This window comes from Heterodontus francisci, chromosome 11, assembly GCF_036365525.1.
Source record: "Heterodontus francisci isolate sHetFra1 chromosome 11, sHetFra1.hap1, whole genome shotgun sequence".
NCBI lineage: Eukaryota > Metazoa > Chordata > Chondrichthyes > Heterodontiformes > Heterodontidae > Heterodontus > Heterodontus francisci.
The window spans coordinates 42,550,540-42,574,616 of NC_090381.1; the positions used below are offsets into that span (position 1 = coordinate 42,550,540).

At 43.5% G+C, this 24,077-nt stretch overlaps 1 protein-coding gene across 2 annotated transcripts; it reads right to left on the reverse strand.

Moving 5' to 3' along the window:
• Positions 1 to 3,886: 3,886 nt before the first annotated feature.
• On the reverse strand, positions 3,887 to 23,685 carry LOC137375216 (signaling lymphocytic activation molecule-like). Of its 2 annotated transcripts, XR_010975950.1 has the most exons (4): positions 14,537 to 14,612; positions 14,112 to 14,446; positions 6,530 to 6,808; positions 3,887 to 4,679 (listed from the first exon to the last, which is right to left on the reverse strand). XR_010975950.1 is itself a non-coding variant. In XM_068042037.1 (3 exons), exons 1-3 carry the CDS (start codon positions 23,667 to 23,669, stop codon positions 4,639 to 4,641), a joined length of 348 nt encoding a protein of 115 aa, XP_067898138.1. In that variant the 5' UTR covers positions 23,670 to 23,685; the 3' UTR covers positions 3,887 to 4,638. The 2 variants fall into 2 exon arrangements, 1 of the variants encoding a protein (XP_067898138.1); XM_068042037.1 differs by lacking the exons at positions 14,112 to 14,446; positions 14,537 to 14,612 and adding an exon at positions 23,642 to 23,685.
• Between the last annotated feature and the right edge of the window lie 392 nt (positions 23,686 to 24,077).

A 24,077-nucleotide genomic window follows, 5' to 3' on the forward strand; every position in this document is an offset into this window, starting at 1 on the left:
ACTGGATTCTCTGCAGAGAGCTGGCATGGAGTCGATGGGCCGAATGGCCTCCTTCTCTGCTGTAATTACTTTATGACTCTGTCTATTGCCCCGAGAGATCCTACTGTTTGTCTCCCAGGTGTAGCATCCAATTGTTTCTTAAATGATTTTCAGTAAAAGAAAGGACTTGTATTTATGTAACACCCATCAGCATGTGCCAGAGTGCTTCAGTCAATGAAATACTCTTGAATTATAGTCACGGCTGTAATATATTGAAATGTGGCAACTGATTCACACACAGCAAGATCCCACGAACAGCAATGTGATAATGACCAGATAAACGTCTTTGGGTTAGAGTCATAGAGCCATAGAGTTATACAGCACAGAAACTGGCCCTTTGGCCCATCGTGTCTGTGCCGGCCTTCAAGCATCTGACTATTCTAATCTCATTTTCCAGCATTTGGCCTGTAACCTTGTGCGCTATGGTGTTTCAAGTGCTCATCTAAAGACTTCTTAAATGTTGTGAGGGTTCCTGCCTCTACCACCTCTTCAGGCAGTGCGTTCTAGATTCCAACCACCCTCTGAGTGAAATTCTTTTTCCTCAAATCTCCTCTGAACCTCCTGCCCCTAATCTTAAATCTATGCCTCCTGGTTATTGACCCCTCTGCTAAGGGAAAATGTTTCTTCCTATCTAACATATCAATGCCCCTCATAATTTTGTATACCTCAATCATGTCCCCCCTCAGCCTTCTCTGCTGTAAGGAAAACAACCCTAGCCTTTACATTCTCTCTTCATAGCTGAAATGCTCCAGTCCAGGCAACATCCTGGTGAATCTCCTCTGCACCCTCTTCAGTGCAATCACATCCTTCCTGTAGTGCGGTGACCAGAACTGTACACAGTTCTCCAGCTGTGGCCTAAATAGCGTTTTATACAGCTCCATCATAACCTCCCTGCTCTGATATTCTATGCCTCAGCTAATAAAGGCAAGTATCCCATATGCCTTCCTAACCACCTTATCTACCTGTGCTGCTGCCTTCAGTGATCTATGGGCAAGTACACCAAGGTCCCTCTGACCCTCTGTACTTCCTAGGGTCCTACCATCCATTGTATATTCCCTTGCCTTGTGAGTCCTCCCAAAATGCATCACCTCACACTTCTCAGGATTCAATTCCATTTGCCACTGCTCCGCCCATCTTACCAGCTCATCTATATCATTCTGTAATCTAAGGCTTTCCTCCTCACTATTTACGACACCACAAATTTTCATGTCATCTGCGAACTTACCTCCTATATTCAGGTCTAAATCATTAATGTAGACTACAAACAGCAAGGTTCCCAGCACCGATCCCTGCGGTACACCACTGGTCACAGGCTTCCACTTGCAAAAACAACCCTCGACCATCACACTCTGCCTCCTGCCACTAAGCCAACTTTGGATCCAATTTGCCAAATTACCCTGGATCCCATGGGCTCTCACCGTCTTAACCAATCTCCCATGTGGGTTATGTTCTTCCCACCTATTTATTTTATCCTACTCTTCTGGAATTTCTGAACAGTCTTCCCTGGTTCCACTTCCCCTCCTAGTTTGGTATATTCTGCAAATTTGATCACTTTGCTTCGTGTTTCTGTATCCATGTCATTTATGTAAATTAGCAACAGTAATGTTCCCAGCACTGAGCCCTGAGAGTGCTCCCTGCCCCCTCTCACTTCACTCTGACATAGTTGCTCTAAAGAGTGCTCATTATTTCCCACCCTTCTGCCAGTTTCTTATCCATTCATCAGGTTTACTCTGAATACCCCCAGCTTTGAGTTTAGTTAATAGACTTTTGTGTGGAACTTTGTCAGAAATCTTTTGCAAGCCGAGGTATAGCATTGTTAATCACTCCATCATTCGTGGCTATGCCCTCAGCTTCCAAGGACCTAAGCTCTTGGATTTCTTCCCTAAACACTTCTGCCTCTATTGCTCCTTTTCCCTCATTAAGCTGTTGTGTGAAACCTACCTCTTTGATCAAGCTTTTGGTCATTTGCCCTAAAATCTCTTTATGTGGCTTGATAATGCTCCTGTGAACTGCCTGGAGATGTTTTACTATGTTAAAGATGCTATATTAATTCACGTTGTTATATGTAGGAAGGAGATTCAAAGATTTAAATTGTTCTCTTTCTGGGCCAGAAAGATTGATTGGCATTGTGTTCACAATTATCACGTCATTTTCTCAGAATATGTCCAAGTAGCACCATTCGGCTCATGTCTGGAAATGGCAGAATACAGGTCTCTAATGTAGATGGGGCAGTAGCAACACAATCTGAAGTTTGGTTAGGAATTAACCTTTCCCTGAGGGCCCCATGGACACAGAAAAGCCACAAGGTATTCAAACTTCTTGTGTGTGCAGAGAAAGAAAGGGCCATATAAGTATACAAGTTCCATGCGTGGAGTTGAAGGCAAGCTCCATAGAGATGGGAAGGCCAACCTTGGGAAAGTTATTGAAGATATTTCTGCCAATATAAAATAGATTGGTTTCTGAGCAGGTTCATCATTTTTATCTCTGGACCTTTCTGAGACAGGCATGGAACAGGCACACATATCAGCTGTGCTCCTGGATATGTGCAAAAAGACACAAAACTGTCCAAAATTTGGAAATTAATCTGCCACCACCAGCCCCCAATTACAGGTAAAAGTTTATTTTTGAATTGTGTGGTGGAATTTGTGTTCCCCATGTCACTGTGTGTCTTACTTCATCCACATCACTCTGGGGAAAATGCCATGTGGAACTCTGTCTCCTCACACACAGAACGATGGGGGAAAAAATGACCTTTGCACATTTTCTCTGGGGTTTAAAGCATGGCTGACAGAATCCTGGGAGAAGACCACTTGCTGCATTGCTGTGTGGTAAAAGATTTACCCCTCTGTGAACACAACAGTTACCACAAAGTAATGTTGGAGTAAGTGTGTACTGGTGCATGAAGAATTTTTTTTTAGCCATATTGGGAAAATTTGATTACTTTGGCAATCATTTAAGTTATTCCTCCCTTCTGCTTCTCTGGTGTTTGTGTGGAAGCATCGGTGATCAGAAATAGATACTCTCCTTGTGATTTAACAAAAATAACGATTCTATTTTTTGCAATGGGTTATTCAGTGCCTAGATTTTTTTTTTATTCATTCATGGGACGTGGGTATTGCTGTCTAGGCCAACATTTATTGCCCATCCCTAATTGCCCTTGAGAAGGTGGTGGTGAGCTGCCTTCTTGAACCACTGCAGTCCATGTGAGGTAGGTACACCTACAGTGCTGTTAGGAAGGGAGTTCCAGGATTTTGACCCAGCGACAGTGAAGGAATGGCGATATAGTTCCAAGTCAGGATGGTGTGTGACTTGGAGGGGAACTTGCAGGTGGTGGTGTTTCCACGCATTTGCTGCCCTTGTCCTGCTAATTGGTAGAAGTCACGGGTTTGCAAGGTGCTGTCGAAGGTGTCTTGGTGTGCTGCTGCAGTGCATCTTGTAGATGGTACACACTGCTGTCACTTTGCGTTGGTGATGGAGGGAGTGAATATTTGTAGATGGGGTGCCAATCAAGCGGGCTGTTTTGTCCTAAATGGTGTCGAGCTTCTTGAGCTACAATTAAATTTTAACTGGTGCTTGGTGTTGCAAGTTTTATTAAGATAGGAAGAGCACGGTAAAAGTCAGACCCTATATCAATATGCAGCAGTAAATCTCATCAAAATCAAATTCAATGGTCACAGCATCAAAGGAAAATAATGTACCTTTTGAAGAAATAATCAACAGGTTTATAGGGAAAAGACATCCGAAAAAGAATTATGAGCACATAATGTAGTTGAAGGCAATCAATACTTTATTCCATTTGACAAGATTTTACATTAAAAACTTCAGGTTATGAAATAATAGATCATGCACATAAAATTAAAAGCCTCAAATATTCATTCATCCAATGAATAAAAAAGTCATGAAGTCATGCACTCAATGCACATATTTTATATTCTCGCCATCAAAATGTCAGGTGTATTTTTGAAAATAGCAATTATTTCCTGCTGATTTAGGACATGGAACTGTGAATTTATGAACACCTACTAATCTGCAAAATTCTTTATTTATGAATGATGCACCCTTAAAGGGGCAGGCCATAAAAATAAAGCCGCACCTTAGCAGCTGATTAATATGTTGTATGATTGCCTTTAAGACTGATATCCCTTTAAGATCTTAGTATGCTCATAAACTAAGTACCAGGAATATAGTCATGTGACTACAAGCCTGCGTCAGTCTGTAACTATAACATCTAGAGGAAGGTTCTGTAAATAGTTAGCTCTGTACTGTACATAATAGTTTAGCTGTAATAGATCTGTTAGAGATCTTCAATGAGCTGGACTCCACATATCTCATTTACGTTGCATCAGACAACATAAAATAACTCATTACATAATATATTAATCATTACACTTATTAATTATGAAACAGTATGTTTTCCTCACCATGAAAAAAACAATGTGATCATTTCAATGGGAAAAAGTAACCAAGCAATAGATTAAAAAAGACAAATCTGAAAATAAGAACAAAATAAATTGGTGCAATGACAATCAAGGCAAATTTGAGGGAGTTTAGAAATAAATGCACTCATGCTGATAGTGTAGGGACACACCATCATTCTTTTTAATTTCCACTGGATATTTCCAATTGCAAGTCTGGGCTTTCTGAAAGAAAAAGTAAAATATTAAAATCACTCAAGTGTTTGTTTGGCTCACAGACACGAATATCTAAACCAGATCACAGGGGGATGTTAATGCTCTGTCCCTGGGTTACTCTATCATACAGTAGATATAGGGCAGCATAAAGACTAAGATTCTTGGACTCCTTATAGGATCAACAGATGCAACTGAAGCCAAGAAGCTATCTAAGCACTCCCAAATTTGTAAGAATATATATGATTTAAAATTCTAAGTATGAAATGAGAAAAAGTACTATCACAAGGTAGCTTTATACAAAGAAGGTAATTCTGCTTATTTAATTTAACTACTCAGTCTGAGAATGTGGAACCTGCTACCACATGGAGTAGTTGAGGCAAATAGCATAGGTGCATTTCAGAGGAAGCTAGATAAACATGAATCCCAGCCACCTACAGGAGTGATTCCAATGATGCCAGGCATGATTGACAGTGGGCCATAAGAAATAGGAGCAGGAGTAGGACATACACCCATTGAGCCAGCTCTGCCATTCAGTAGGATCATGGCTGAAATTCTACATCAACTCTATTTCCTGCGATATCACAATATCACTTGATTACCTCAGTGCCCCACAAACTATCAATCTCAGTCTTGAATCGACTCAATGACCGAGCATCCAGTACTCTCTGGGGACAGAAATCCAAAGATTCACAACCTTTCTCCTTATCTGAGTCCTACATGATTGATCCCTTATCTTGAGACTATGACCCCTTAGTTCTATACTTTTCAGCCAGGGAAAACAGCCTCTTAGCAACTATCCCATCAAACCCTCTAAGAATGTTATATGTATGAGATCACCTCTCATTCTCTTAAACTCCAGGGAGTATAGGCCCATTCTATTCAATCTCTCCTTACAGGAAATACTCAATCATTTCCATTCTTGCTGGGAATAGTGGTGTCACTATTTGTAGCTCTTTCTGTTTGTGAACATACCTTCTAAAATAATGATTTAATATATATTCTATTTAGTTACAGCAGACATTTGTTGCTAGACCTTTTGGCTTCAGGTGCACATCAGATGCCAAGTACACTTCAAAATAGTCATCCTGGAATGTGGCAATAGTTAAAAATGTAATTACTTGACTTGATCAAACATGCTCAACAACTCATTTTGTATTTTGTGACAAAGTGGCAGACACAGAATCATAGGGCTGAATTTTACTGGCCGCTCGATGTCGTGGGTCGCGGTGTGGGGGCTGGTAAAATGCTGCCGGGAGAGGCCCGCCTTGAATAATGAAATGAAATGATGAAATAATGAAAATAAATTAAACATTGTCCCCTAGTTCTAGCTTCCCCCACGAGGGGAATCATCCTCTCAGCATCTACCCTGTCAACCCCCCCAGTAATCTTAAACATGTCAGTAAGATCACCTCTCAATCTTCTAAACTCCAATGAATATAGACTCAATCTGCTGAATCTTTTCTCATAAGACAAACCCCTTATTCCAGTAATCGGCCTAGTGAGCCTTCTCTGAGAAGAGATAGGCAGAGAGAAAGGTTTAGGAAGGCTAGAACTGGAGGGGAGCAGACATCCCATAGGGTTGTAGGCCTGGACTAGTTACAGAGATAAGGAGGGTCAAGGCCATGGAGCGGTTTGAAAACAAAGAATAGAATTTTAAAATTGAGCGGATGTGGACAGGGAGCCAGTGTAGGAGAGGGAGCACAGCGGGTTATGGCTGAATGGGACTTGATGTTACTTAGAATATGGGCAGCAGAGAATTGGATGAACTAAGTTTATGGAAAGTGGAAGATGGGAGGCTGTGCAGGAGAAGAAGGAGATACTCAGGTACTGCAGTTCGAGTAGCTTTTACAATCTCTCACCTCCAGAATTATTCCCATTACACTGCTGTCTGGTCCAGGGATCACTGGTTGCATTACTGACTGGATTCTCTGCTGTACAGATGTACACGTATTGTTCCTGTTCACTAACATGGTCTATCACTAGTTCTTCACCATCAGAGGTTCTATTGATGGCTCCAGACAAGGATTGTTTTTCCCAGTGAAATGTGACATTATTTCCCTTGGAGACAAAGCAGCTCAGAGTGATATTTGGAGTTGAGGTTTTGGCAGTTATTGTCAGCACAGGCTTGGAAACTGGCTCTGAAATAAAAGAATAGTTAGGATGCAAATGATAAGACTTGGTTGTACTTCCTGAATTTGACATTTTACATTTAGTCATAGAGTCATTACTGCACAGAAGGAGACCATTTGGCCCATCAAGTCCAGACCAGCTCTCTGCAGAGAAATCCAATCAGTCTCATTCCCGCACTCTATCCCCATAGCCCTGTAATTATATTTCTGTCAAATGCACATCCAATTTACTTTTAAAATTATTCATCTTCTCCCCTTTACCAACCTCATAGGCAGGGAGGTCCAGGTCATTACCATTCACTGCATAAAAACATTTTTCCTCACATTCACCCACAACACCACCACCCCCCCCCCCACCCCCACTCCCCCACCCAACCCATGCATCTCATCCCCAAAATCTTAAATCTGTGTCCCTTAGTCCTTGTACAATCAGCTAATAGGAACACCTTTTCATTGTCTACCCTATCCAAACCTGTCATAAACTTGTACACCGCTATCAAATCTCTGCTCACTCTCCTTTGCTCCAGGGAGAACAACCCCAGCTTCTCCAATTTAAAATCCCTCATCCCTGGAACCATTCTGGTAAATCTCTTCTGCAACATCTCAAAGACCCTTACATCCTTCCTAAAGTGTGGTGACCAGAACTGGACGCAATACTCTAGTTGTGGCCTAATCAGAGCTTTATGAAGATTCAGCATAACCTCCCTGCTTTTGTACTCAACACCTTGATCTCAAATGTTTTGCTAATGAATCTGTAAATATATCCTGTCACCTTCAAAGATCTATGTGCATGAACCCCCAGGTTCCTCTGTCCCTGTGTGCACTTTGGAACTGTGCCATTTAGTCTATATTGCTTCTCCCTATCCATTCTGTCAACATGCATCACATCACACTTCTCTGTATTAAATTTCATCTGCCACTTGTCTGATTATTCTGCCGGCCTATCTATGTCCTGTTGTAGTTGATTTGTATCATTCTCACTGTGTGCAACACCTCCAAGTTTGGTATCATTGGCAAATTTTGAAATTTTACTCATTATTCCAATATTCAAGTCAATATTCAACCTGGAATGCAAGCCATTTGGACCAGGCGACATTTCCACTCTAATCATAGCCAGCCCTTTCAGTACATCCTCCCTATCAAATTTAACCCCTTCCATTACTTCTAGCATCTCCGCCTCTACCATAATATTGTCAGCATCCTCCTCCTTAGGAAACACTGATACTATGTACTGATTAAGTCTTCTAAGCTTGCCCTGCATCTCTAAGCATTTTTTTATAATTCATTCATGGGATGTGGGCGTCGCTGGCCAGGCCAGCATTCATTGCCCATCCCTAATTGCCCTTGAGAAGGCGGTGGTGAGCTGCCTTCTTGAACCGCTGCAGTCCATGTAGGGTAGGTACACCCACAGTGCTGTTAGGAAGGGAGTTCCAGGATTTTGACCCAGTGACAGTGAAAGAACGGCGATATAGTTCCACGTCAGGATGGTGTGTGACTTGGAGGGGAACTTGCAGGTGGTGGTGTTCCCATGTATGTGCTGCCCTTGTCCTTCTAGTTGGTAGAGGTTGCGGGTTTGGAAGGTGCTGTCTAAGGAGCCTTGGTGCATTGCTGCAGTGCATCTTGTAGATGGTACACACTGCTGCCACTGTGCGTCGGTGGTGGAGGGAGTGAATGTTTGTAGATGGGATGCCAATCAAGCGGGCTGCTTTGTCCTGGATGGTGTCGAGCTTCTTGAGTGTTGTTGGAGCTGCACCCATCCAGGCAAGTGGAGAGTATTCCATTACACTCCTGACTTGTGCCTTGTAGATGGTGGACAGGCTTTGGTGAGTCAGGAGGTGAGTCAGTCGCCAGAGGATTCCTAGCCTCTGTAGCCACAGTATTTATATGGCTACTCAAGTTCAGTTTCTGGTCAATGGTAACCCCCAGGATGTTGATAGTGGGGATTCAATGATGGTAATGCCATTGAATGTCAAGGGGAGATGGTTAGATTCTCTCTTGTTGGAGATGGTCATTGCCTGACACTTGTGTAGCGCGAATGTTACTTGCCACTTATCAGCCCAAGCCTTGATATTGTCCAAGTCTTGCTGCATTTCTACATGGACTGTTTCAGTATCTGAGGAGTCACGAATGGTGCTGAACATTGTGCAATCATCAGCGAACATCCCCACTTCTGACCTTATGACTGAAGGAAGGTCATTGATGAAGCAGCTGAAGATGGTTGGGCCTAGAACACTACCCTGAGGATGATGTCCTGCAGTGATGTCCTGGAGCTCAGATGATTGACCTCCAACAACCACAACCATCTTCCTTTGTGCTAGGTATGACTCCAGCCAGCGGAGGGTTTTCCCCCTGATTCCCATTGACTTCAGTTTTGCTAGGGCTCCTTGATGCCATACTCGGTCAAATGCTGCCTTGATGTCAAGGGCAGTCACTCTCACCTCACCTCTTGAGTTCAGCTCTTTTGTCCATGTTTGAACCAAGGCTGTAATGAGGTCAGGAGCTGAGTGGCCCTGGCGGAACCCAAACTGAGCGTCACTGAGCAGGTTGTTGCTAAGCAAGTGCCGCTTGATAGCACTGTTGATGACACCCTCCATCACTTCAATGATGATTGAGAGGAGGCTAATGGGGCGGTAGTTGGCCGGGTTGGATTTGTCCTGCTTTTTGTGTACAGGACATACCTGGGCAATTTTCCACATTGCAGGGTAGATGCCAGTGTTGTAGCTGTACTGGAACAGCTTGGCTAGGGGCGCGGCATGTTCTGGAGCACAGGTCTTCAGTAATATTGCTGGAATATTGTCAGGGCCCATAGCTTTTGCAGTATCCAGTGCCTTCAGTCGTTTCTTGATATCACGTGGAGTGAATCGAATTGGCTGAAGTCTGGCATCTGTGATGCTGGGGAGTTCAGGAGGAGGCCGAGATGGATCATCAACTCAGCACTTCTGGCTGAAGATTGTTGCAAATGCTTCAGCCTTATCTTTTGCACTGATGTGCTGGGCTCCCCCATCATTGAGGATGGGGATATTTGTGGAGCCACCTCCTCCAGTTAGTTGTTTAATTGTCCACCACCTTTCTCGGCTGGATGTGGCAGGACTGCAGAGCTTAGATCTGATCCGTTGGTTATGGGATCGCTTAGCTCTATCGCATGCTGCTTATGCAGTTTGGCATGCAAGTAGTCGTGGGTTGTAGCTTCACCAGGTTGACACCTCATTTTGAGGTATGCCTGGTGCTGCTCCTGGCATGCCCTCCTGCACTCTTCTTTGAACCAGGGTTGGTCTCCTGGCTTGATGGTAATGATAAAGTGGGGGATATGCCGGGCCCTGAGGCTACAGATTGTGGTTGAGTACAATTCTGCTGCTGCTGATGGCCCACAGCGCCTCATGGATGTCCAGTTTTGCATTGCTAGATCTATTCGAAATCTATCCCATTCAGCACGGTGATAGTGCCACACAACATGATGGATGGTATCCTCAATGTGAAGGCGGGACTTAGTCTCCACAAGGACTCTGCGGTGGTCACTCCTACCAATACTGTCCTGGATAGATGCATCTGCGGCAGGCAGATTGGTGAGGACGAGGTCGAGTATGTTCTTCCCTCATGTTGGTTCCCCCACCACCTGCCGCAGACCCAGTCTAGCAGCCATGTCCTTTAGGACTTGGTCAGCTCGGTCAGTAGTGGTGCTACCGAGCCACTCTTGGTGATGGACATTGAAGTCTTCCACCCAGAGTACATTTTGTGCCCTTGCCACCCTCAGTGCTTCCTCCAAGTGGTGTTCAACATGGAGGAGTACTGAGTCATCAGCTGAGAGAGGGCGGTAGGTGGTAATCAGTAGGAGGTTACCTTGCCCATGTTTGATCTGATGCCATGAGACTTCATGGGGTCTGGAGTCGATGTTGAGGACTCCCAGGGCAACTCCCTCCCTACTGTATACCACTGTGCCGCCACCTCTGCTGGGTCTGTCCTGCCAGTGGGACAGAACGTACCCAGGGACAGTAATGGCAGTGTCTGGGACATTGTCTGTAAGGTATCATTCTGTGAGTATGACTATGTCAGGCTGTTGCTTGACTAGTCTGTGGGACAGCTCTCCCAACTTTGGCACAAGCCCCCAGATGTTAGTAAGGAGGACTTTGCAGGGTCGACAGGGCTGGGTTTGCCGTTGTTGTTTCCAGTGCCTAGGTCGATGCCGGGTGGTCCGTCCGGTTTCATTCCTTTTTATAGACTTTGTAGCGGTTAGGTACAACTGAGTGGCTTGCTCGGCCATTTCAGAGGGCATGTAAGAGTTAACCACATTGCTGTGGATCTGGAGTCACATGTAGGCCAGACCAGGTAAGGACAGCAGATTTCCTTCCCTAAAGGAAATTAGTGAACCAGATGGGTTTTTACAACAATCGACAATAGTTTCATGGCCATCATTAGACTAGTTTTTAATTCCAGATTTATTAATTAAATTCAAATTCCACCTTCTGCTGTGGTGGGATTCGAACCCATGTCCCCAGAGAGATACCCTGGGTCTCTGGGTTACTAGTCCAGTGATGATACCACTATGCTACCGCCTACCCTTATCACCTTCTTTGTTCCTAATAGGCCACACCCTGCCTCCTTCTACATACATGCCGGTCGAAGATTTGGGGGGTTCCCTTTATGTTAATTGCTATTCTATTCTCATATTATCTCTTTTCCAGTCTTATTTTCCCCTTTACTTCCCCTTTTAACTTATTGTGTTTGGCCTGGTCCTTGCTTGAAGAATTCAGCTGATATGCATCATACACCCTCTTTATTCATTTCATCATAATCTCGATCTCCTTCATCATCCAACGAGCTCTGGCTTTGGTTCCCTACCTTTATTTCCCTTGTTGCAATATACCCAGCCTGTACCTGAAATAACTCCTCCTTAAAGATCACCCATTGTTCCATTACCGTTTTTCCTGTCAGGCTTTGCTTCCTGTGCACAAAAAGCAGGACAAATCCAGCCCGGCGAATTACCATCCTATCAGTCTACTCTCGATCATCAGCAACGTGATGGAATGGGTCGTCAACAGTGCTAACAAGTGGCTCTAGCTTAGCAATAACCTGCTGATAGATGATCAGTTTGGGTTCTGCCAGGGCCACTCAGCTCCTGACCTCATTACAGCCATGGTCCAAACTTGGACAAAAGAGCTGAACTCCAGAAGTGGGGTGAGAGTGACTGCCCTTTACATCAAGCTAACATTTGATCGGGTATGGCATCTAGGAGCCCTAGCAAAACTGGAGGCAATGGAATCAGGGGGAATGCTCTTTGCAGGTTTGAGTCATGCCTAGTAAAAAGGAGGATGGTTGTAGTTCTTGGAGGTCAATCATCTCAGTCCCAGGACATCATGGCAGGAGTTCCTCAGGGTAGTGTCTAGGCCCAACCATCTTCAGCTGCTTCATCAATGACCTTCCCTCCATCATAAGGTCAGAAGTAGGGATGTTCACAGATGATTGCACAATGTTCAACACCATTCGTGACTCCTCAGATGCTGAAGCAACCCATGTCCATATGCAGCAGGACCTGGACAACATCCAGGCTTGGGCTGATAAGTGGCAAGTAAAGTTCAAACCACACAAGTGCTAGGCAATGACCATCTCCAACAAGGGAGGATCTAACCATGACCCATTGGTGTTCAATGGCATTACCATCGCTGAATCCCCCACTATCAACATCTTGGGGTTACCATTGACCAGAAACTGAACTGGGGACCAGCCACATAAATGCTGTGGCTACAAGAGCAGGTCAGAGGCTGGGAATTCTGTGGCAAGTAACTCACCTCCTATCTCCCCAATCCCTGTTCACCATCGACAAGGCACAAGTCAGGAATGTGATAGAATACTCTCCACTTGCCTGGATGGATGCAGCTCCAACAACACTCAAGCAGCTCAACATCATCCAGGACAAAGCAGCCTGCTTAATGGGCACCCCATCCACCATTCTCAACATTCACTCCCTCCACCATCACAGCAGTATGTACCCTCTACAAGATGCATTGTAGCAACTCACCAAGGCACCTTCGACAGCACCTTCCAAACATGCAATCTCTATCACCTAGAAGGACAAGGGCTGTAGATGCACAGGAACACCACCACCTGCAATTTCCCTTCCAGGCCACACACCATCCTGACTTGAAACTATACCGCACGTTCCTTCACTGTCACTGGGTCAAAATCCTGGAACTCCCTTCCTAACTGCACTGTAGGTGTACCTATACCACATGGACTGCAGCAGTTCAAGAAGGCAGCACACCACTATCTTCTCAAGGGCAATTACGGAGGGACAATAAATGCTGTCTTAGCCAGCGACGCCCACTTCCTGCAAAGCAAATAAAAAATCTACATCATATTCCCACATGGCTGTTTATGCATGTAGCTCATTAACCTAATTCACCACACTTTGTGCTTTTACCTACATGCATTCTCACTCCTTTATGTCGCAAGAATCTGAAGCCATTCCTCTTGCACCATATCTCAAGCCATGCTTTGATTCTCCCTATCTTTCTATTTCTACTCTTGCTGGCGTGTGGTACTGGGAGTAATCCAGAAATTACTACCTTTTGAGGTCTTACTTTTTAACTTCTTTCCTAGCTCCTGGAAATCTGACCGTGGGACCTCAATACTTGCTCTCTCTATGTTGTTGGTACCAATGTGTACTGCAACTTCTGGCTCACTCTGTTCCCAACTGCAGAATATTCTGCACCTTGTCCATGATGTCCTTTATCGTGGCACCAGGGAGGCAACACACCAAGCGGGATTCACGATGATGGTTACAGAAATGCCTGTATGTCCTCCAAACCATGAAATTTAGTGCAGAATAAATGATTGGTTAAGTTCCAGTAAAGTATATAAATCTGTAATGTTTATAACTGGATTGCTGAAAATGCTTGGTCAATCTTCCTCACAAAACACAAGCCTGTTTTTTGGTACAATCTGTCCACAGTAAACCTCCTGTTAATTTTATGAAGTTACTACAGTTTAAATGAGTTAATATAAAAGCTGGACACACACAGCAGGCCCTGACATTGGAGGCTTATTCAAAATGTTTGCCTAGATATTCTGTTTTCAGATGCTGATGGAGCTTCCGTATAACTAACAGATCTGGGATAATGAGAAGGGTTCCCACAGAGTGAGCATTCTGCCTTCCTCCCTCTCCACTGTGTTCCTGATCTCAGTTGGAGTCCTGAATAGAGGTCTGGAACCTCCTCATGGAGAGAAACACTATTGTGGCTTCCAATAATTGTCTCAGAGAGACATTGAGTTTAAAAACCTCAGTTTTATTTTACAGTTATATTATCAAGTAACTTACCAAACACTCGCAAATCAAATAATCTTTCATTTGTCTGTCACGGTTTTGCTGTAACATTCGATTTGTAATCCATATAGTTTAGTGTCATTAATCTGTACATTGTACAACACCACAGAACCATTCATGCTTCTTTCCAGTCTGTTTTCATACAGATATGTTGAATCCCCATGTAGCAAGTTTAGCATGAGTTGGTGATTTTGTTAGAAATGTTACTTCATACTGAGCTCCACAATGGTTATGTACAGGGAACAGAACCTGTTCTCCCACAATGGCATTAATGATGCTATTGGGCACGGCTGAGATCTCTGTCCCACACAGTGTAAGCAAATGAAATACTGGAAAGGAAAATAAATATATCGACATTAAGTTGATGAATATTTATATTTCTGAATGACAATTGGCTTAATAATTCCAGAAGTGTTTACCTGAAAGCAGTGCCAGCATTTTCACATTGAACAGGTGAAAATTCTTTATATCTGTGCTTTGTACTGTTTGTTTTTCGTTTCTTGTTTGCAGTGCTGGTTCTAAAAGAACTTCATGCGCAGAAGAACAAAATAAATTTATTGAGTAACAGCACTTGTCCTTTCATGGGAATTTAATGTTTACCCAATTGGAGTATGTTGAGGCATTTTGTTTGTAAGTTGAGAATCAGTGATGGCCACTGGTTATGGTACAAAGCACAACCAAGACTGAGATCTAATCATTTGAGAAGCATTTGGGCATTTGCTGCCAAGCTTGGGTTTCAAGTGTAACAATTCTGGGAAGAGAGACAAATTGAAAAAAAATCGTGAGATGTACAAATTTGAGGTCCTGGAAAAGAATGAAGAATACAGAGAAGATAAAGAGTTCGCAAAATGATGCAGTTGGAATTTACAAGAAACAAGATCGGAAAGCTCAGAGGTTTGGTAATCAGAATAGTATCAATTAAATCAAGAAAGACAAAAGGTGTGACAAAAAAAGGTTGGAGGCAGAGAAATATTGCCTGCCATATGATTAGCTTTTTCTTGCATCTTGTCCACGAGTGTGAGAAGATGTTGGGAGGCTCTTCATATTTAGTATGGTGTCCAACTCCAAGCAGTGGTTTGACTGTTATTTTTTAAAATAGGAATGTATCATATCACTACAATTTGACATTCTCGAGTCTGTTGAGTCTCATCAGTCCCAGGCATGGGGGAGGAATTTGCAACAGCAAAGCATTAAACTACAGGAGAGAATAAATTCACTTTGCTTGCTTCGTGCCATTAATATCACACGTCCTACTGACCTATTAAGAGATACATTTGCTATATTGAGAAGCCTGTGGTTGGGACCACAGAGAGCTTGCAGCTGAAGCAGGCCACGCAAAGGCAAATGGCTATGTGCAGATGCAACAGATATGCTAACTTTAAGGCAGATTCCAATTTTTACCCACCTTATCCCTATTCACCTTCTCATAGACTATGTTCAAAGTAATTAAAGGATTATTTAAAATTTTCAGTGAAACAGCATTGCCTGCTTTCTCAGCCTTGCTTTCTGTCAAGTGCAAATACAAAGATAAATGAGTGCTTTTAAAGTATGCAAATAGACTACTTTTTTCTGATTCAGCCTTTTAATTTTGGGTGTACAACAGTAAATAGCAGAAAAGTTAGTTTCCATTTCTGACTTAATTTTACCTCCTGTACACACATAATGAACTGGAGGTTAGTAACAAAATAAAGCCAAATGACTGTGAAGATCTGCATGATGTTAGCCAGCCTTAAGCTGACAAAATAATATCTTATTTTTAAAATCTGGTCACATAACCAGAATAAATAATACATTTTAATCACCAGTCACAGAAACACAAGATTCCAGGAGATCAATCTAACATTACTGTCTATGTATTCCAGCCAGGAGTAGTTTTATTGCACAGAACATTCCCATGATCCGAACAGAGCTGGATCCATTGTTTGAAGTATAAATAATTATCTATGTTCCGATGAAGGGTCACTGACCCGAAACGTTAACTCTGCTTCTCTTTCCACAGATGCTGCCAGACCTGCTGAGTGGTTCCAGCATTTCTTGTTTTTATATCTATGTCTACTTGATGCCCAGAAACCCCATTCAATATTAGTAATCTAACTCTCAATCATCCAGCTCGTTCTTAAAGATGTGAGTAGCATTGATCTACTATGAATGGAAATTTATTCCAAATATCAACTACCGTGTGTGTGAGAGAGAAAGCGAGGCTGCGCTGCATCTCCTTTCATTTGATCCCCCTCCCCCCGCATTTTAGTCATGTTCTTGAGTTTTATCATCACAATTTAAGTGGAATGATTGACTTTGACAAATAATCGGCCAACAAAGTGCAGTGAGAGAAAACAATACTTGTCTTTTTGACATTAAACAAGTTGAGGTATTTCTCAAAGTTTACAAATGTCACGCAAAGATGATATTAACAAGGAGAATGGAAGATTCTGAAATATTTCCAATTTGAATGTATCAGGTAAGGATTGTGTCTGTAGACGAAATGAAGAACACTAAAAAGGTGATTATAAGGATTTTGTTTCCGCTAATGCACGGATGAAATCTTCACCCATTGAAGAAAACTGTCCCACTAAAGAGTACAAAATACAAATGGAACAGAATCCTTAAACACTTAAAACAGACACATGTAAAAAACAGATTTAGCCGGCACAGTGAATATTGAATTAATTCCTGTACAACGGTCTTTAATTTTGTGATGTTACAAATTGTCCTTAGATTCTGCTTTATTGTCAAAGCAATTCACAAAACTATAATTCAATTTTAGTATTTCCCCCTTTTTAAAACCGAGAGAATTCTAACCAGGAGGAACTCTGGAATTGAAGTTATGGTGAGGAACAGGTTTGCAACCAAACGGTTACTTTCACAAATTGATCATTCTCTTTTTTTTAAATGAATACCAAAGGACGTTCCACGTTTCAGTTCTTATTTAACATCAACTTGCATTTATATAGCAGATCGCACTTAATCGATTTTAGATTGATAAATATAAAAATCCCATTCCCTCTTGAGTAACAATTCACTGAAACGTACTGGTAATCCACAATGTACAGTCCTCATAATTACCGCGGCTTCACCTCTTAAAACACAAGCAAGAAATGCTGGAAATACTCAGCAGGTCTGGCAGCATCTGTGCAGAGAGAAACAGAATTAACGTTTCAGGTCAGTGACCCTGAAACGTTAACTCTGCTTCTCTCTCCACAGATGCTGCCAGACCTGCTGAGTATTTCCAGCATTTCTTGTTTGTGTTTCAGATTTCCAGCATTTGCAAAGTCCGCAGATGTGCAGAAAAGCAGCTTTCCCGCTAACAGTGTTCTTTCTGCCCGTCGGGTCCAGTGACCACTTACCTCGAGATACACTTTATAACATGCCTTTCTCAAAATACAGCCATGCAGCAAATAAAGACAGGGCTTCAGAAAGAGCAGCTGGAATCACAGTGCAAATTCTGGCAAGGTTTATAAATCCGAGTCGCTCAAGGCAGCGCTACAATAATCTGCTCAGAGGGACGCTGTGAGACTGAGAGACTCGAACTGGACAAATGGTCAAGAGTGACAGAGCCAAGCGGCTCAATGTAAACTCTTTTATTAGAAACTGCACTCTTTATTTTCAGACTGGGGCTTTTAAAAAAAGCTGGCGAAAATATTTGATCCGGAGATTATAACAAGGTAAAAGAGATTCTGAATTTAATTTTAAAAACACAGTTTAAGTTATTGTGGTAATCATCTGTTTTCTGACCCTCTTTGCATCAACCCGCTAAAACTATTATTTAATTTGAAATTACAATACAATTATTTTAATTGCCGGGTCAATAAAATGCAATGTGAAAATATTGACATTAAAAAATGCCATCTCACCCACTACAGTCTTGCTGTGTATCTACAACTTTCTTCACGGGCGTAGGCGAATTATGATTTCTAACCTTTATTTATTTATTCGCCACATTTTTATTTGTGTGTAGGCTGACTTGACGTTCACAGAGTGCTAACACCATTTTGCTCTGCACTGGGCATTACAAAGAATAAACACCCAGCACCTTTGTTTAAAAAAAAGCCGCGACTGTTGAAGAGATATGTATGTGTGTTCACAGCCACTTCCTGCAAAACAATCCCACCATTTGATTATATAAGTAACGCTGTTGCCCTGCACAATTTCCGTTCAGCTTTTGAAAGGACATTAAATAAATAGGAACCACAAATGCTGCCTATAAGAGTGTATGTAGGAGGGCCTTGTACTTTCCATCCCATTGTCAGACTTGTTTATTTTGTACAAAAAACTATAAACAATGTCCAGATTTAGGCAAATTTTACTAAGTCTCAATGTTATCCTTTCTGGCAGAGTACATGCAAACCCATTGTTAATTAGTGCTGTTTGTAATGAAATTCATACTTGTTCTGTAATTATTTTTCTTTGGGTATTTTTGGTTAAAATAGATAATAATGGATGTCACCACTCACAGCACTGACAGGCCATGGATGTCATGTGGAACAGAAGTATTAAGCAGTTTCAGTCATTATTATTTGGAGGGGGTGGACACAATTGAGCTCCTCAAACCACCTCCAACAAATCCCCAGTTATTGGGTCTGACACCTCGAGAGAAGGAGACAAGGAAGGTGAAGGAGCATGTCAGCTTGACCCATAATCTCATCTCCAACTACAGAGAGACATTGGCAGAGGTCTGTAACCCGATTACCTGTCCATGCTTTTGGTTGTGGATATTGTCTGTAAATAGAGTTAAAAGAGGAGAATAAAAATATCTTAAAATTAGGCTTAACAATGTAAAGCAGCTGTTGGTGGCATCGTAATGCTATTGGTGACCAAAACCTTCTCCTGTGTCATTTCTTACATGATCCTTATCATTACTCTTTAAGTAACTTGTATGAGATAAAACCATAAAGTGTAACTAAACCATGTGAAAAATATTTTCCACACCACTTGTACAAATAAAAAATGATGACTCAGATTCATGGGGTGTCAGTAACAGCATGCAGTGATCCAAAATCAACATAAAACCATGTTCCCAATATATCCAGTGTTTGATCATAGGACCATGGAAAGATACAGCACAGGAGACCATGCGGCCCATCACGTCCGTATCAGCTCTTTGAAAGAGCTATGCAATTAGACCCATCCCCCTGCTCTTTCCTCATAGCCCTGCAAATTTTTCCCCTTCATATATTTATCCAATTCTCTTTTGAAACTTATTATTACATCTGATTTCATCAACCTTAAAGGTGGTGTTTTCCAGGTTATAACAACTTGCATAAAAAATGCCTCTTCATCATGCCTCTGGTTGTTTTGCCAATTACCTTAAATCTGGGTCCTCTGAATACTGATCCATCTGCCACTGGAAACAATATCTCCTTATTTACTCTATCAAAATATATCATGATTGTGAACATCTCTATCAAATCTCCACTTTTTTTTCCTGCTCCATAGAGAGCAACATTAATTTGTCTAGCCTCTCCATGCAACTGATATCCCTCATCCCTGGTACCATTCCAGTAAATCTCCTTTGCATTCACTAAGACCTTGACATCTTACTTAAAGTGTGGTGCCCAGAAATGGACAAAATATTCCAAATGAGGCCTGACCAATATTTATAAAGTTTGAGCATAGTTTCTTTGCTTTTGTATTCTGGAAGTCAGGAAGACATGGACAATATTCAGGCTTGGGCTGATAAGGGGCAAGCAGCATCCATGCCACACAAGTGCTAGCCAATGACCATCTCTAACAAGAGAGAATCTAATCTTCTTCCCTTGACATTCACCATATTGGCCCCAATACTGTCAGTTCCACTGAAAAATTTTCAGTCATTACCATGAGCAAAGCATAAATAACATTTCAAGCTCACATTATTTTCTGTGGAACTGATTGTTGTGTTTTGAAGTAAATCTGTCTTGATGATTTAAATTATACTGCAGAATATAAGGTAAGAGTGAGAGTGACTGCCCTTGACATCAAGGCAGCATCTGACTGAGTAGGGCATCAAGAAGCCCTAGCAAAATTGAAGTCAATGGGAATCAGGGGGAAAACTCTCTGCTGGTTGGAGTCATACCTAGCGCAAAGGAAGATGGCTGTATTGTTGGAGGTCAATCATCTCAGCTCTAGGACATCACTGCAGGAGTTCCTCAGGATAGTGTCCTATACCCAACCATCTTCAGCTGCTTCATCAGCGACCTTCTTTCAATCATAAAGTCGGAAGTGGGGATGTTTGCTGATGATTGCACAATGTTCAGCACCATTCGTGACTCCTCAGATACTGAAGCAGTCCATGGAGAAATACAGCAAGACCTGGACAATATCCAGGCTTGGGCTGATAAGTGGCAAGTTAACATTCACGCCAAACAAGTGCCAGGCAATGACCATCTCCAACAAGAGAGAATCTAACCATCTCCCCTTGACATTCAATGGCATTACCATCATTGAATCCCCACTATCAACATCCTGGGGGTTACCATTGACCAGAAACTGAACTTGAGTAGCCATATAAATACTGTGGCTACAGAGGCTAGGAATCCTCTGGCGACTGACTCACCTCCTGACTCACCAAAGCCTGTCCACCATCTACAAGGCACAAGTCAGGAGTGTAATGGAATACTCTCCACTTGCCTGGATGGGTGCAGCTCCAACAGCACTCAGGAAGCTCGACACCATTCAGGACAAAGCTGCCTGCTTGATTGGCACCCCATCCACCAACATCCACTCCCTCCACCACCGACACAGTGGCAGCAGTGTGTACCATCTACAAGATGCACTGCAGCAACGCACCAAGGCTCCTTAGACAGCAGCTTCCAAACCGTTGACCTCTACTACCCAGAAGGACAAGGATAGCAAATGCATGGGAACACCACCACCTGCAAGTTCCCCTCCAAGCCACTCACCATCCCGGCTTGGAACTATATTGCCGTTCCTTCACTGTTGCTGGGTCAAAATCCTGGAACTCCCTTCCTAACAGCACTGTGGGTGTACCTACCCCACATGGACAGCAGCGGTTCAAGAAGGCAGCTCACCACCACCTTCTCAAGGGCAATTAGGGATGGCAATAAGTGCTGGCCTGGCCAGCAATGCCCACATCCCCATGAATGAATAAAAAAATGACAAAAATATGATGACCAGAAGGAATGTATTACAATATATTGCTTCCTGGGTTTAAAACTCAGTGTAACTTGGCTATGATTATAATGCTAATTTCATGGAGATACTTTTGAGTTAGTATTGCTGCAAGTGACATTATAAATTGGGCTTCAGGTCATGATGTAACTCCAAGTTCATCAAAGTTATATGACATGAGACACCCCCTCTACAAAAGCATCTCACACTCTGGTGTACAACTAGTCTTTAAAAAGTGCTCAATCTGTCCTTTGCGTATTTTGGGCACTGCATATACTGGGCTGAACTTAGTTCAGCCGTTTAAGGCAGGTATGGTGGTTTGGGGGTCGGAGAATCGCAGTGCAGCTGTCCGTCCAGAAATCCAACGTTGTGACATCGGTTCCCGATTTTGTCAGAGGCGGGAATGTACCATGGTGGAATTGATGCTCCGAAGCAACAGCAACTTACTTTAAATTGCTGAAATGCTGTTTCACATGAATTTAAATTAATTACTTGAAATTTAATGTGATTTTATGAATGTCGGGTAGCACTCACGTGCCTTCAGGTTTGCGACTGCTAAAAGCTGGGACACTGAGACAAGAGGCCTCAGAGCTACGATGGAGAGGTATTCGGACCATTGCAGAATAGGGGAAGTAATGGTTCTGAGGCCGTTGTTGCTGTAATGATGTAGGGTCTGCAAGGGGGTTGTGTGTATCGGGGCCTCGGCAAGGGGGTTGTGTGTATCGGGGGCTCGGCAATGGGGTTGTGTGTATCGGGGGCTCGGCAAAGGGGTTGTGTGCATCAGGGGCTCAGGAAAGTGGTTTTGTGTATTGAGGGGGGCTCTGCAAGGGGGTTGTGTTTATCGGGGGGGGGGGGGCTCTGCACGGGGATGGATTGTATCAGGGGCCGTGCAATGGAGTTGTGTGCATCGGGAGGGGGATCTGGAAGGGGGTTGTTTGTATCAGGGGGCTCTGGAAGGGGGTTGTATCATGGATGGGCTCTGGAAGGGGGTGTGTGTAATGGGGACTCTGCAGGGGGATTGGGTTTATCGGGGGCTCTGTGAGGGTTTAGGTTGGGTGTGAGTGGGCATTATTGGGTTTTGTAACTGCTGTTACTGTGTGTGATGGCTCACACTGCTGTAAAAGATGGTGGCCCATCAATAAGTTTTCATTCTCAGGTACATCAGGCATTCAGCCAATCAAATAGTGATAAGCATAGTTGCCAAGGCAGGGTTGTCTCTACATCTGAAGCGATTTGAAGGCCCCAGGTTACCTGCCATGAGTTTCACGCATCCTGTATATTTGGATCCCCTTGTCATGTTAAGGTGCCTCCAACGGGGGCAGGCCCATGAGGCAGCTGCACCTGACCCTAACGCTCCATGACAAGAGCAGTAGCAGCCAGCCAGGCCAAGAATGGCCCAGGTATGCCAGACAGTCTACAGGACTCACATCAGCTACCTCCAAGTGACACTGTCAGCAAAGACTACAGCTCTTCGGTCGGCTGTCCCTGACTTAAGCGGCCTTCTGCAGGACAATTTGCGACTTATGGGGTTTGGGGCCAACCATATGCCACAGACGCTGAAGATTACCATGGCAACAAACTTCCAAACATCCGGATCCTTATAGGGATCCACCAGGGACATATGTAATGTCTGCCAGGCAGCAGCTGATTGCTACATCAAGGAGGTGACCAATTCCCTATACAATAGGGCCAGTGACTATGTGCGCTAGCAGATTGACCCTGACAGTCAGACCAAGAGGGCCATCACTGGATTCCCCCAGGTGCCAGATGTGATAGATTGCATGTATGTGGCCATCAAGGCTCCCATGGACCAGCCAGCTGCCTTCATCAACAGGAAGGGCTTCCATTCAATCAACTTTCAACTGCTCTGCGACCACCTGAAGTATTTCCTGTAAGTGTGTGCCCGCTTCCCAGGAAGCAGCCAAATCGCAACATACTTTGACAGTCCCAGGTGCCTCAGGTTTTCAATCCCTCTGCTCGCCTTTGGGAATGGATTTTCGGGGCGCAGACTATTGAAGACATGGCGACTGACCCCTGTGAGGAGCCTTCACAATGCAGTGGAGGAGAGGTACAACAACTGCCACGCCTCCACTCGAGTGACATTCTGCTGCCTCGATCGATCTGGTGGAGTCCTGCAATAGTGAGGGTCTCGCGTCTCGTGGTGGTCTGCTGTGTTCTGCACAGTCTAGCACTACAGGGGGAGCCGGCCTTACATGAGGATGACGTATGAGCAACACACATCCTCCGATGAGGAGGACGCCGAAGAGAGACAGGGGCAACCATCAATGGATCATGGGAACATGGTGATGGAGGCCAGACATGTTGAGCAGCATGCAAAGGAGGCAAGGGACAACCTCATAATGATTCGCTTTCAGCCACCCTTATGTCCACTCACTGAAAATCCAATAAAGACTCACCTTCATGCATGTAATCTGCAGCCTCCATTCCATCTGTGTTCCCTGAATGCTGACTAGCTGCAATAGACACTGATGCCCATGGGAGAACATACGTTAATGAGGTCTGCAGTTATATTGCCATGATAATGAGGGTCATGGTTGCATTGGCACTGCACTAAGGGGTAGGGTGGAAGTTTCACAATTATGGCATTATGGAACATGGGTTTTGCACAATGATTGGCTAATGATTGGTACAAAAGAATCTTTAGTTAAATTCCAAAGTACATATTTGGAACACCTGTGAATCACTGAGTGTGACTTGGTGCTTTACTTAATATGCTTTCAGGTGCTGCTACATGATGTGACCCCTGCAGTAGCAGCTGGGCTGGAGGCAGGCTGCTGATCAGGCTGTCCCTTGGCCTGAGGTGACTTTGGCAGCCGTCCTCCGGGTGCCTGA